The sequence below is a fragment of the Salvelinus namaycush genome, chromosome 15 (genome assembly GCF_016432855.1).
Source record: "Salvelinus namaycush isolate Seneca chromosome 15, SaNama_1.0, whole genome shotgun sequence".
In the NCBI taxonomy this organism is placed as follows: Eukaryota; Metazoa; Chordata; class Actinopteri; order Salmoniformes; family Salmonidae; genus Salvelinus; species Salvelinus namaycush.
Genome location: NC_052321.1, coordinates 24,265,886 through 24,280,611, shown reverse-complemented (window position 1 = coordinate 24,280,611; position 14,726 = coordinate 24,265,886). Strand labels below are relative to the sequence as shown.

Here is a 14,726-nt window from a genome sequence, read left to right as displayed (position 1 = left end):
CTAAGGCTGTAATGTAACAAAATGTGGAAAAGGGAAGGGGTCTGAATACTTTCCGAATGCACTCTTTCATTTAATTTTCTCCCTCTCCTAGAGCAGAGGCTGCAAAGTATATCCATTTTCATAACTGAACAGACAGTATAAAGACTCTTGCCTCCGTCGTGTTGTAAAATGTACACTCTCTTATCATAAAAATTGGCATCAAACGCGAGCCTAGAAATAGTGTTTTAAATCGTCTTTGTCTCGACTTTGGCGCAAATTCGCTGGTCGGTTCAAAGTCACGCAACGCTATTGGCTAATTCGTATGAAGCTCCGCCCCATGTTTTATGTTTTCTGTCTATTTAATTGGTCCAAATCGAGGCGTTTAAATTCGAAATGTACTGACCACTTGCGTTGCAAGAACGATTTCGAAAAGTAAACTGTGGGTTGAGTTATTTGAGTCAAGAGAAGTTATTTTATGCTTATCCGACTCCTTGATTGAGGTATGTAGCTATTTGGCTGCTTTTTAATTGTTCATCTGACTTGGTCTATCGCGCAAAATGTCTTCCTTCATTTGACGCATCTCTTGTAGCCGGACGCTAGCGATTTACTTAACGTTGGTTAGCTAACTAAATTACTTATGGTTAGTAACGTTAACCAGCTAACTGACTTTAGTTAACTCCTAGCGCATTCTTAGACGCTAACGTTAGCTTTGCCTTGGGTTCTCGAGAGCAAGTTCCCTCCAATGTCTACTGTTATCTATACAGTATAATATAAACTGGTCATTTATGTTAGGGAAACTGCTTATTTAGGTAATTGTGTTAACGTCATATTGTTTAGTTATCTATGGTTGGTGTCAAAGTATCAGCTGAAAAGGTCCGCTAGTTTTCTACTGTTAATTGGTATTGGCAAACGTGCGGAATTAATAGCTAACTAGCGTTACTAGGTAACGTCAACGTACCTAAAGTGAACAAGATTTTATTTTGAATTGTTCCTTGTTAGCATACTAGCTAACTAACGTTAGCTGGTATGCGATTGCCGGTATTACTGCGCTGGCCACATTATTTCAGACATTATTGCACTTCAAGTAAGAGCAAAATTCGTGGCAATACTCCAAACCTTTATGTACTAGTTAAATGTCAAGCCGGACCATCCATAAAATGCTGCAGTCACGGTAGTATAGTTTAATTGGCTATGCACCAAGGGAAATTAATTTAGCAAAACTCTGAATGATTCCAAACGGGCTTTGCAGATTTGGTGTGCTCTTTGGCAGGCCTGGCAGATGCATCCAGTGTAGGGAAAACTGACAAGCCCTGGAACTGCAGGCCACATTATGGTGTGAGGACGTAGTGGGTAAATTGCTTAGACATCGTCACCAAATCAACATTATTGGCATGTTAACAAGTGTTGTGTACAATTCAGAATCTGGTAATCTAAATGTAGCCTTGGCTATCAATTGAAATGTCAGTAGACAAACTTGTTTGAATGACAACTCTTTGTGGCCTGATGAATAGTTATTTCTCCCCACTGGTAGCACATGACCCTTTCACCTTTTATTTCCAAATAAATTGCACATTTAGACTTCTACAGGTTGGTGACGTTTACATGTATCCATCGTCAACAAGGATCCAACTACACAAACTGAGTGTACAAAACTTTAGGAACACATGGTCTTTTCACGAGATTGACCAGGTGAAAGCTATTATCCCTTATTGATGTCACCTGTAAAATCAACTTCAATCAGTGTAGAATAAGAATAGACAGGTTAAAGGCTTTTTAATCCTTGAGACATGGATTGCGGTCCAAACACTTAAGACACACCCTATCCCTTAAATTAAGTGGACACTTCTGATGACGTCTGACGAGTATACACTTGCAGGGCGAGGGAGGAAGGAATGATTTTTAAATGGACCACCCTTGGCTTGAAATTCGTCACTCATTCATCCCGCATTGATTGTCTATTCAGCCACCTGTAGCTTGTGGGTGCTTTATATGCGCTACGTTCAATTATGAGTGCATGTCTACTTATATTAAATATATAATTATTAATATACACCTACTGTATGATAGCTAGCAAATTAATTAGCTAACTAACATTAGCCTACCCTAGCTGGAACATCTGAAGGAAAATATTTCCCTACAATTTTTTTTTTTTTAAACTTTTTACAAGACGTGTTTGTGCTGTCATGTGCATTAGTAGCACAATTTGTAACTTATTTGCATTAGTTTTTACTTAAACTTGTATGTTGACTTCTCCATTGATTAAGTTTTCACAGACTTAGCGGATGTACAATCGTCGCAAATTGAAATATGGGGAGTTTCAGGCCCCGGAGTGAACATAATTGTACACTCGCAAAGCTGACTAAAAACGAGGGCTATGGGGCTTGCGTTGCAAACTTCCCTTGCTTGGCGAATCATTTGGACCGCCCTCCAAGATGGTGACGGGGATTCCCCTAAGGGCATAAGGCGAGGGTAAGTGGACGAGGGTGTCTTAAGTGTTTGGACCGCACCCATGGATTGTGTGTGCCATTCAGAGGGTGAATGGGCAAGACAAAACATTAATGTGCCTTTGAACAGGCTATGGTAGTAGGTGCCAGGCACACAGTTTAAGTCAAGAACTGCAACGCTGCTGGCTTTTTCACGCTTAACAATTCCCATGTATCAAGAATGTTTCGCCACCCAAAGGACATCAGCAAACCTGAGACAACTGTGGGAAGCATTGGAGTCAACATGGGCCAGCATCCAGCACGCTTTTGACACCTTGTAGAGTCCATGCTTCAATGAATTGAGGCTGTTCTGTGCAACTCAATATTAGGAAGGTGTTCCTAATGTTTTGTACAATCGGTGTAGAGCTGATACACACCCCCTCAATGAGGTATCTAGAGATTAGATTGAATGTGCTTCGTCAATTAGATTGAATGGGCTTTGTCAATTAGTTTGTCTGTGACGTGCTTTGCTCAGTCTAATCAGTGTGCCCAGCTGTCTACTGGGTGTGGCCTACTTTTGCTTCAGCTCCCTCACTTCTGTGTGCCCCTCTTTATAGGATGAGTTCTACTGCTGTGAACGATGAGAATCGTGGGATCTGCCCTGGAAGAAAGCACAGCAATTCAGAGACGAGTTGTGACATCTTTTCCTTGGATCAGCCGACTGGGAGGCCATCCATCCTTCGCCAGTCTCAGGCAGAGAACCTGTCCAACAAAACTATAGTAAAGGGAGGGAAGGTACGGTGTATATATGTTGTCAAGAAGCCTAGTCTTCTAGTAGTTTAAATGTTCCAGAATAATTCTCTCTGTAAAATAATCTTGTTATTGAGGATCTATGACTGTTCGAAGTCTAGCAAAAAGCATGAGCTTACGCACACCCACATTTTTTTGAGGTGCTTACTCAGTAAACTGTATAAAAATAAAGTTGTTCACTCGATGTGCACGAAAAACAATTTAACCAGGTTAGGTTTACCGATGACATATTTCTTTATTTGTCTGTTTGAAAGAACATTTGTTTTCAGATAACCTTTTGGTTTCTGCGTTCAGGTTTGTTTTCAGACTCCAAGAAGAGACCCTCACACTAAGAGAATAGAATCACCAACAAAGTCCCTCAAGATGGCAAGCATAGATTACTGTACAAAAGCCCTAGAGTCTTTGCAGCTTACAACACCTGAAGAGTAAGCGTGTACATTTTTTTTTAAAGCTGTAGCTGTACGTCACTTTGACAGAATGATTATTCATAATCTGGTATCAAGTTGAGAGATTCGAAACTAATCTATCCTCTTGTATTTTTACAGGGTGTTGCTGCAGAAAATCAATGTGCCTGTTGATGTGCCAAAATCAGGTAAATGCATTTTAATAAAGGTTCAAGATTCATTACGACACTGCTTTGTCACCATTATTTCAACCATAAAATGTTGACTTGATTTTTACTTATTTTACTGTGGACTTTTCAGATGTGTTATCCTATCCTGATGATGACATGCCAATTCAGAGTAAAGGAGGTTATCAGCTGGATTTTGATAACCTTGACGTCATCAATCCCTTCCAAGGGTCCGGTAAAATGGTCCTCTCTCCAGCAAGGCCCAGTGAACTAGTTGAAACCTCCACGGCTATTGATCTGAGTGAACCTAATGTAGTTGAGGCAGTTTCTCATGAGAAGATGTTAGAGGATTTTGACAAGATTGAAACGGCACTGGATGAGACCTTCCCGTTCATGCCATCACTGGAAAATTCTCTTGCTGACATCTCAGCTGATGTGCGTTCAACAGATAGCAGTGTGATCACTATGACGAAGGATCCAGCCATTGAGTTATCCAAAGCTGATGAGGACAAGACTGTACAGTCGTCAGTTAAACTTAACCCAGATCAAGCTGTCGCCATCTCCTCTAGAGATGAGACTCCTCTGCCGCCCAAAGGGTCTTACAAATTCGATTTTGACGACCTTGATTTTGTCAACCCTTTCCAAACAGGAGCCTCCAAAATTCAGAATTCCCCCGTACTTGGAAGAAAGCTGCCATTCAATGACCCTCCAGAGGTGGAAGTTGAAGAGACTGCCCCTGCTGGTAAGGAAATGGGACCTGCAGCCATGGTTCGGGTGTCTCAGCCAGTTGTATTGGCACCTGTCCAGCCAGAGATGAGAGCTATTGCACCATTGTCACTTGCTCCCAAGGAGACGAGCCAGCCCGCTGAAGACTCCATGCCTCAGCCGGGGGAAGCCGCTCCCAATGCCGGGCCAGTGAAACTTGAGTTCAGTTTGGATGATGGCGGGGAGATCAAAAGTAAGCCTCTTCCCAAGCGGTTTGTCAAGAGGCCTCCTGGTCTTAAGCCGACAGAGAAAAAGGCAGTACCTGAAGAAAAGAAACCTCTATCTAAGGAATCCCCAGTGATGCCAGCGGTCAGTACTGATTCTGATATTCCTGTTCCAAAAGGCGCGTACAATTTTGACAAGTTTGATGACCCAGACTTCAATCCATTTGGTACAAATGCAAGAATGAGTGACTCTATAGTCTGTAAGGTGAAATCCAGTTTAGAGGCCAAGGGATCAAACTCAGTCAGGGTGGCTGCCTCCCCTGATAAAGTGACAGAGCCTGTTCAGAAAGACACCGCACCATGGCCACTGTAAGTTCATGTTCATTGCAACTTTAATATTCTTAAATTAATGTACTAAAGGTAGTCTTGATTTATATTTGAAGCATTATCAGTGCTGTATAAAGAGAAGCTTAATGTAGCTGCACCACTCCATTAACTGGTAGTGATTCTATTTTCAGTCTTCCTAGTACTGGAGACAAAATCTCAAGGACTGAACCTGATCTTTCTGCCACACGAGAAGGAATTGTAAGCTTTTTAAAAACTTGATCAGATTATATATTGGAAAAATATTTTGGCTAGCCAAAGCTGTATATTGATTTTTGTGTGCTTACGTGACATTCTTTCTACAATTTTAGGACAACATTCCACAAGATCAGCAGCTTCAGATGGAATCTTGTGAAGTTCAGGATCCTTTGTCTGGCCAAGAGCAGGAACCTCCAACTGAACCTAACCAACCTTCACTGAGCACACTAGAACCCTTTGAACTCTGTCATTTTGAGCAGAACCCACAAAATGGCATGTCAGAATTTAATGAGGAGTTTGTTCCTGGAACCACATGTAAGTCAAATAACTTGAGGAATTCATGTTAGTTGCTGTAATGTTGACTTGACTAGCTTTTTGACTAACACTTGTCCCCCATTCTCTCCAGTCATGGCGAATGACTTTGATGGACAGATGGACTACCTGGAGCAGTTTGGTTCCAGCAATGTAAGTGATTATTTAAAAAAATTATATATATATATATATACACACACACTCACTCACTCAGCAAAAAAAAGAAACGTCCCATTTTCAGGACCCTCTCTTTCAAAGATAATTCGTAAAAATCCAAATAACTTCACAGATCTTCATTGTAAAGGGTTTAAATGCCATTTCCCATGCTTGTTCAATGAACCATAAACAATTAATGAACATGCACCTGCAACATGCACACTAAAGATGCCTTTCTACTGACTCTGGGGGAAAAACACCAAGATAGATGCCCAGGGTCCCTGCTCATCTGCGTGAAAGTGCCTTGGGCATGCTGCAAGAAAGAATGAGGACTACAGATCTGGCCAGGGCAATAAATTGCAATGTTCGTATTGTGAGAAGCCTAAGACAGCGCTACAGGGAGACAGGACGGACAGCTGATCGTCCTCGCAGTGGCAGACCACATGTAACACCTGCACAGGATGCATCCAAACATCACACCTGCAGGACAGGTACAAGATGGCAACAACTGCCTGAGTTACAGCAGGAACGCACAATCCCTCCATCAGTGCTCAGACTGTCCGCAATAGGCTGAGAGAGGCTGGACTGAGGGCTTGTAGGCCTGTTGTAAGGCAGGTCCTCACCAGACATCACCAGGGGTTTTGTCTCACCAGGGGTGATGGCCGGAATTGCGTTAATCGTCGGAGTGAGCGTTACACTGAGGCCTGTACTCTGGAGCGGGATCAAGGAGGAGGGTCCGTCATGGTCTGGGGCGGTGTGTCACAGTATCATCGGACTGAGCTTGTCATTGCAGGCAATCTCAACGCTGTGCGTTACAGGGAAGACATCCTCCTCCCTCATGTGGTACCCTTCCTGCAGGCTCATCCTGACATGACCCTCCAGCATGACAATGCCACAAGCCATACGGCTCGTTCTGTGCGTGATTTCCTGCAAGACAGGAATGTCAGTTCTGCCATGGCCAGCGAATAGCCCGGATCTCAATCCCATTGAGCACGTCTGGGACCTGTTGGCTCGGAGGGTGAGGGCTAGGGCCATTCCTCCCCAGAAATGTCTGGGAGATTGCAGGTGCCTTGGTGTAAGAGTGGGGTAACACCGCAAGAACTGACAAATCTGGTGCAGTCCATGAGATGTACTGTAGTACTTAATGCAGCTGGTGTCCACCAGATACTGTTACTTATGATTTTGACATCCCCCTTTGTTCAGGGACACATTATCCCGTTTCTGTTAGTCACATGTCTGGAACTTGTTCAGTTGGTCTGTTGAATCTTGTTATTTTCATACATGTTAAATTTGCAGAAAATAAATGCAGTTGACAGTGAGGTCTATTCTTTTTTTGCTGATTTTACATACTTTCTTACCTGGTTTATTTACATTTTGGGCTTCCTCTAATTACGTAGCCTTTATATTCAGTTCAAGGAGTCAGCACTGAGGAAACAATCTCTGTACCTCAAATTTGACCCCCTCATGAGAGAAAGCCCCAAGAAGTCTGGAGGCCCCACAGGACCCGACAACCTCCCTCAACCTGATGCCTTTGCTTCACGGTGTGTTACTGTTTTGGTCATAATCACATGGTTTTGTTTTACCCATCTAACTGGGTGGGGAGAATGACTTGCGTGTTAATCTTAAAATGTTCTAGTTGCAAATAAGTATTTAATTGGCCTAGAATTGAGAGCATCCTTAATCTAGTTGTATCTAAAAATGAGTTTGCAATTCAAAGGTGAATATCAAGGTGTTTTCTCCAAATCTGAGAGGTTTCTGTCAATGGGGTTTTAGTGTGGATACCCAGAAGACTGGTGCCAAGGAGGAGGTGAATGGATTGAAGTCTCTCAACCCCAAACTTCTTGATGTCCCACCACCTGTAAGTTTCCTTAGTCCTATAAAGATCCTATAATATAGTAAAGCTAAGTAATGTGGGAAAACTGTTGAATGGATGTCTTCTGTTCCTTTAGGTTCAGGTTGTTGGTCCTATGACGCCTCTCGTGCAAAATTCCCCTATGAATCTGGCCTCAACTTTCCCCCAACCAGCCAACACTGAGGATAACATCATAGAGGTGCTTAAATACAGTCAGCAAGATATGGATGCTGCCATTGCCAAGATCCAGAAAGAAGTACGTGTTTGTTTTCCTCATCCCTTTCAATCCAGTCATGATCATTTTCATTTATAATGGTTTCTTTTTATAGGTAAAGGAACAGGAAGATCAATGGAAGGCAAAGCATGACAAGCTGTCTTGGGATAATCATGAAATGGGGTAAGCAATAAGCATTGACTCTATTTGGTCACTTATTCTCATTTCAGACCTCTAACAACTAACTGTTGGTTTCTCTGCTTTTTTGTTTTTGCAGGAAAATCATGTCTGAATTTGAAGCCACAATTGCTCAGATATTGGGTATGTTGTAGTAAAGGCAATTTTGCATTGTTAATATCCTTTTAATGTAAAATGTACAACTTGTTGTGATTGTCATTGTTTCCTGCAGCTGATAAACAAAGGGAGAAGGAGATGGCCCAGGCTGAGATCACTAAAGTCTTGCAGGAGAAGGAGCAGGTATCACAGGACCTGAACACCATGGAGAGGTCCTTCTCTGAGCTCTTCAAGAGACTGGACAAGTACAAAGAGGCCATCGAGGGTTACAAAAAGGTCGGCATTAAAAAGAATGTCATGACCTATGCATAGGGCCATGTTTTGTGCAACCATTTGGCATGCCTAAATTTGAACCTTTTTTATTTAACGCTTTTTCATCAAACTGTCCTTATGGTCCAGCAGCTTTCTCAGGCAATTGTGTTCATTTATGTAATTATCATTTCTGGAGAAGGCTTAAAATACATGATAGAATCTTGCTGACACATTATTGCGCAAAACACCATGCTTTGGTGCAGGTAAGTAACATTGCTGTGAAGGATGATACTGAATTGATGTAGGTCCATGACTTTGCTTTGCCAACCTCATGACCTTCGGTTATGAATGTGTGTGCCACTAAGAATGAAGAGATGCTGAAGAAATGTGCTCAAGATTACCTGGCTAGGATCAAGAAGGAGGAGCAACGCTACCAGACCCTGAAAGTCCATGCAGAGCATAAAATTGGCCTGTAAGACATTCAAACGATACTTTTTTGTGCAAAATACAGCCGGTTACATAATTGCGTATTGTTGCCGGCCTTTGTATAGTCTCACTTGGCTGACTACTACTTTTTTTCCCAGGGCGAATGGGGAGATTGCAGAGGTTCGCTCCAAACTAAAGTCAGAGGTCTCTGTACATCAGGCCCAGCTGCGCAGAGAGCAGCTAAAGGCCCAGTCACTGGAGAACAGCCTTGACCAGAAAGTAAGTCCATCTCAGTCTGAAGTCCATGAGGCTGCCTTTATCACTGTTTTTGGCATAATTTGTTCATGGAAGTTTCTGCTCTTATCAGATTTTTTTTCTTGCATTTTTTTCCTGGTCTCCTCAGGTAAAAGAGACTGAAGAACTCACCAGTCTTTGCGATGAGCTAATCGCTAAAGTCCAGAAGGGCTGAGTTCAACTGTGTTAATCTATGTCCTTGCCTTTATTGCTGTAGTTTAGATTTTTTTACAAATCTAAATATGTGCTCTTCCTGATTAACGTGTGAATATCGCTTTGTAAATGTTTTGCTGCTCTTAATTGGAGATTGAGAAATGTAATAGCACTTCACTGCCTCATCTACTGATTCATATTTTGTCAATGTTTGTCTTGTTCATGTCTGTCTTTATTACTGTAATAATAAAACATTACTAATCAAGATCTGTTGTAGCTCCTTGCAAGTTTATTTCAAGTTCATTGTAGCCCTCAACTATTTTCAGCCACAAGGAGACGCTGTTTACCATAAGTAATATTTTGTGGTGTAGTCTTTGCAAAGGTAATTTAGAGTTTTTGGTTTCATGCATTCATTGCATGTTCTGATGAGCATAGCAGTGACATTTGTACAAGTTATTCCAAACAGTAGCTAAAAGTGTACTTCATAGATTTTTCTAGTGATGTGCTGTTTAAACATTTCAATAGCTCCTGTCTCCAGAACCAAAGCTCATCCCGTTCCACAATGCTTACAACAAAACAAGCTACCCTGATACAATGCTCCCCTTCTTCCCTGAGCAATCACAGGGTCCTGTCACATCACTCCCGGACCAGGACAATGCACTTCCTAAATGGTGAAAGGAAATCCTACCTAGATTGGAGTTGAATGAGGTGGTAGTGTGGGGCAGAGGGGAGGAGAAGGGCTAGATTCACTCTTAAATGGGAGCGATGCTAGTCAGTTGGTGTACTCTTGCAGGGGCCATCACTCTCCTGTGAGAGCACTTTCTATCTCTGCCTGTATCTATTCCAGCACCACTGGCCCTTTGCTGGCTGCCCTCTGAATCACCCTGTGTAGACTAGGCTCTTCCAGTCATGTCGGGAAGAAAGCTGACCTGCCTTTTGTAGGGGCCTCCTGATGGTCCTTACCTAGCAGGGCAGCTAACTGTCACTGAACCCATCCCTTCATTCCCAGTGGAAGCCTATGGTGTTTTAAGCCGGTGGGCTGACCGGAGGCTTTTACAAACATCCTTGCAATTCTCATTTTCAGAGGTCATTCATAGTATAGATTGATTTGATAATTGATGCATCAACCAAGTTCCTGTAAAGAATTGAGGCCATGAACCAAAGAGAATCTCTATTTGCCTGTCCTTTATCAAATCAACTTTTTTTTTAATGGGGTATATCATACAAGATTGTCAAACAACCAATTGTGTATAAGTACTTGCATAAACTATGATTATCCTGATTGGCATTGTCTTTATTACTTTGGAACTACAGAACCTTATTAAATGTACCTTTAAAAAAAAAAAAAAAATGCCTGACTTTTAAAAATAAATTGTCTCCATGACTACATCTAAAATGTGGTTGAATTAGACTGCGGACTATGTATTCAATGCAACACGGGATATTTGCAAGGATTCTACAAAACACAAAAGGCTAGTGGTGTTAACGTTTGGATTCTGGCAATGATATTAAGCGAGTCCAGTCAACATTGGAACAATATTCTATTTGCAGTCTTTGATATGGACATGATTCAAATATTAAATAAATGCTATCATATTGCCTTTGTGATTGAAAAACAGGATTATTGATGGCACATCAATAGTGGTCAGGGTTAAATGGATGTGCATTTGAACAATAAACATTTACAAAAATCAAAGGGGCTACCTGAGTATGAGCGTAATACCAGCCCTTTTGTATTGTATTCCATACCGCCTTCAACATCACCTAGCAGAGCTTAAGTACTGTACCTTGTACTCAACATGAGGTAAAGGTCGAAACTGACCCTAATCCTTGTTGGTTAGTTGATATGGGTAAACAAGTTAATGATTGATTATTTATGTATTTACTGATGGATATGCACTCTCAGTAAGTCTGAATAGCTGCCTTTAATGCATTGCAGAATCTTTTGGTGATTTAAGTGCACATCAGGGTTCAGTGGTTTTGATATGAAAAAAGTAGCACCAAGGACCAGGCAGGTTTGCAGGTACAGTAAAAACCATACATTGTCATTGGAAAATGTTATTTAAGTTGAGAAATCACTAGGGCAGCCATTTATGCACTAACTGCTAAAACTGCTCATGTACCATCACCTTAATTTCACTGTTGTACAGTACTGAATGATCATTATAATGTCCAGTTAGATCAAGATCCAGCACAGGCAAGGTAACAGTTCAAAGAGCAGCCCCACATGTGTTTAACCAGAGAGCTGTTCTCTGAGGTTCAGTCCAAAGCTCAGACCTTCGCTTTACGATGCAATCCTTCAGATGCGCAGAGGGGGACAACATTTGGCACATGGCTAACACTGAAAGTGAATGTGCTGGTGCACCTTCCCGTCCACGTGGGAGTGTGTGTGAGTGTGGATGTCATTGTAGATTTTGGGGGGGAGGGCAGAGCCCCCTTGAGTGAGGAGAAGCTGCTGCTGAGCCAGATACTCCTCATAGTTTATGGAGCCTAGGCAGTCCTTCTCTGGGCTGGAGGAAGGGGCCACAAAGCTCCTGTCCCTCTCCCGGTAGGGCAGCCGGTGGGAGGCCTGCAGGACCTGGGCAGACGCAGTGCTGGTTGGGGAACAGTGCTTTTTACTCTGGCAGAACCACAGCAGCACTGTACCAAAGATGAACACCATGCCAGCAGGGATGCCAATGATGACAGGCCAGGAGAGGGGGCTGGAGGCTGGGGTGAACATCGGGGTGATGGGTGGCTTGGTGTCTGCAGGAGGAGAGGGCCCCCAAAAAAAGAAGGATCAGTCAACGTGGAGTCAATCATTCTAAACAATAACGTTGAACAAAGAAGTAGCTACACATGCTGAGAGAGTCTTGGTAGAGAAATTAATAGTGCTGAGCGATTAACCTATATTTTGGTCGGTTCAATTATTTAAATTTAATTTAGTTTTTTTTGTGAGCTCAATGCTCAGTTTCTGTAGAGATAAATCAGATAAGCAGTAAATGGGCAGTCACTACCATCATGGAACTTTTATTAATTGTTTTATTCTGTGTTGTTACAGCATTCAACCCACATAATGCATAGTGCAATTAATGTAAAAAAACATTTGCTAAACCGAAATCAAAAAACATGATTATCTTTTTAATAATCGAACCGATACTGAACCGACCTCACAAAGCACTTATCGCTCAGCACTCGAAATCACTGCAGTGGGTCAATACTACATTGTTCACCAATACAAAACTCACAAGAACCTGTGGAAGAAGAAAACTGGAAACAGAGGAGTTTGTGTGTACAATGGGAAATATTTTGAAAGTTGGAATTTTGGGAGGCCAGGTAAGAGTTTATGGGGGGTATGATGTACTAGAGGGCAGGCAGCCTGGCACTGGTATTACCTGGCAGAACGGTGAGGAAGGCGCTGCGGAAGCTGTAGCCCATGGTGTTGGCACCCAGACAGATGTACATGCCAGAGTCCTCCTCCTTGGCACGGGTGATGAGCAGCTTGTTGAGGTAGGAGCCATCAGGGCGTGACCACACCTCTCCCGTGGGCAGCACCACGAAGTGATGGTCGCCCACCTCAATGGTGGAGTTGTACCGACTCTCCTCGTTGGACTCCACACGCTTGAGCCACTGGATGACGGGTTTGACATCGCTCCTCACTTTGCACTGGAATGAGGTAGTCCCACCGTAGTCCACTGTGGTGTTGACCGGGTGAGTGCCTGTCAGGATGGGCTTGGAGTTGGTCCGCTCTGCAGAGAGACATAATGGACAAACTGTCACAGCCATCCCACATTTCCCACATGGCTGACTCATTGCCTGAACCAGCGCAGATGTCCATACAGTTATTAGAGAGGGAGAGAGAAATAGCACATGTGATTAGTTTCCCCTCTCTCTGCTCCTGGTTGTACTGCACACACGTCCCGTGTGTGTGTGTGTGTGTGTGGGGGGGGGGGGGGGGGGGTCTAGGCAGCTGGACCTTAATCAGCTCCAGATTGGAGGGGCTTGGGGTTTAGCAGCCACCACCTCCTCACCCCACACACCGGAACACAACACTCATTCTCAGACCTGCAGTCAATATGCTTCTCATCTTCATGATTAGACGAGCACATTCATCCATGGAGCAGGGATACGAGAGCAGGGGCACGAGTCACATTCATCAATGGAACAGGAATACGAGTAACATTCATCCATGGAGCAGGGTTACGAGTAACATTCATCCATGGAGCGGGGATACGAGTAACATTCATCCATGGAACGGGGATACGAGTAACATTCATCCATTGAGCAGGGATACGAGTAACATTCATCCAAGGAGCAGGGATGCGAGTAACATTCATCCATGGAGCAGGGATACGAGTAACATTCATCCATGGAACGGGGATACGAGTAACATTCATCCATGGAACAGGGATACGAGTAACATTCATCCATGGAACAGGGATTCGAGTAACATTCATCCATGGAACAGGGATACGAGTAACATTCATCCATGGAACAGGGATACGAGTAACATTCATCCATGGAGCAGGGATACGAGTAACATCCATCCATGGAGCAGGGATACGAGTAGCATTCATCCATGGAACAGGGATATGAGTAACATCCATCCATGGAGCAGGGATACGAGTAGCATTCATCCATGGAACAGGGATATGAGTAACATTCATCCATGGAGCAGGGATATGAGTAACATTCATCCATGGAACATGGATACGAGTAACATTCATCCATTGAACAGGGATACGAGTAACATTCATCCATGGAGCAAGGATACGAGTAACATTCATCCATGGAACAGGGATACGAGTAACATTCATCCATGGAGCAGGGATACGAGTAACATTCATCCATGGAACAGGGACACGAGTAACATTCATCCATGGAGCAGGGATACGAGTAACATTCATCCATGGAGCAGGGATACGAGTAACATTCATCCATGGAACAGGGATACGAGTAACATTCATCCATGGAACAGGGATACGAGTAACATTCATCCATGGAACAGGGATACGAGTAACATTCATCCATGGAGCATGGATACGAGTAACATTCATCCATGGAGCATGGATACGAGTAACATTCATCCATGGATCAGGGATACGAGTAACATTCATCCATGGAACAGGGATACGAGTAACATTCATCCATGGAACAGGGATGTGAGTTAAAACGTACTGATCAAACTCAGCAGTCTGACTAAGTTAGATCAGAGAGAAAGGATCTCCAAAAGGTTGTGGTTCCACCTCAAATCCAGACCCAACATTACTACGATTACGTGGCAATTGTATCAATGTTGACCAGATTTATTTCCATCCATGATAGCCAAAAATGATCATTATCACAACATCCATAGAACTCGGTCTGAAGGACTGTGATATATACTACATTATTATCTGGTTCCTTCCCCTGAGGAGTCTACCACATACATTAGTTATGAGATCTTTCCAGGTGGACTGGCTCGTTAAGTGTATTTATGACTCTGACCTCTGTGACTCTC

At 43.0% G+C, this 14,726-nt stretch overlaps 2 protein-coding genes across 2 annotated transcripts in view; one reads left to right on the top strand and one right to left on the bottom strand.

Annotated features, from left to right (window-relative positions):
- The first annotated feature begins 369 nt into the window (after positions 1-369).
- LOC120060338 (transforming acidic coiled-coil-containing protein 3-like) lies at positions 370-9,512 on the top strand. The gene is made up of 17 exons (XM_039009557.1): positions 370-479; positions 3,020-3,197; positions 3,507-3,637; positions 3,758-3,804; positions 3,917-5,081; positions 5,231-5,297; positions 5,408-5,609; positions 5,701-5,759; positions 7,173-7,303; positions 7,536-7,620; positions 7,712-7,870; positions 7,944-8,011; positions 8,106-8,149; positions 8,238-8,398; positions 8,740-8,846; positions 8,959-9,079; positions 9,204-9,512. The coding sequence occupies exons 2-17, from the start codon at positions 3,021-3,023 to the stop codon at positions 9,267-9,269; spliced, it is 2,790 nt and encodes a 929-aa protein (XP_038865485.1). The 5' UTR covers positions 370-479; position 3,020; the 3' UTR covers positions 9,270-9,512.
- A 2,070-nt stretch (positions 9,513-11,582) lies between these two features.
- Positions 11,583-14,726, bottom strand: part of LOC120060006 (fibroblast growth factor receptor-like 1) — a 46,533-nt gene continuing 43,389 nt past the window's right edge. Inside the window, exons 5-6 of the mRNA XM_039009080.1 lie at positions 12,622-12,975; positions 11,583-11,992 (exon numbers count right to left, since the gene is read on the bottom strand). Of these exons, the coding sequence (XP_038865008.1) occupies positions 11,583-11,992; positions 12,622-12,975 (764 nt within the window). The remainder of the gene's footprint in view (positions 11,993-12,621; positions 12,976-14,726) is intronic.

Bases quoted from the DNA above. Each gene is read 5' to 3' on its own strand.
- LOC120060338 (XM_039009557.1), top strand. From the start codon at position 3,021: ATGAGTTCTACTGCTGTGAACGATGAGAATCGTGGGATCTGCCCTGGA. The intron at 3,198-3,506 runs GTACGGTGTATA...TTCTGCGTTCAG, and splicing joins CTATAGTAAAGGGAGGGAAG to GTTTGTTTTCAGACTCCAAG. The intron at 3,638-3,757 runs GTAAGCGTGTAC...GTATTTTTACAG, and splicing joins CAGCTTACAACACCTGAAGA to GGTGTTGCTGCAGAAAATCA.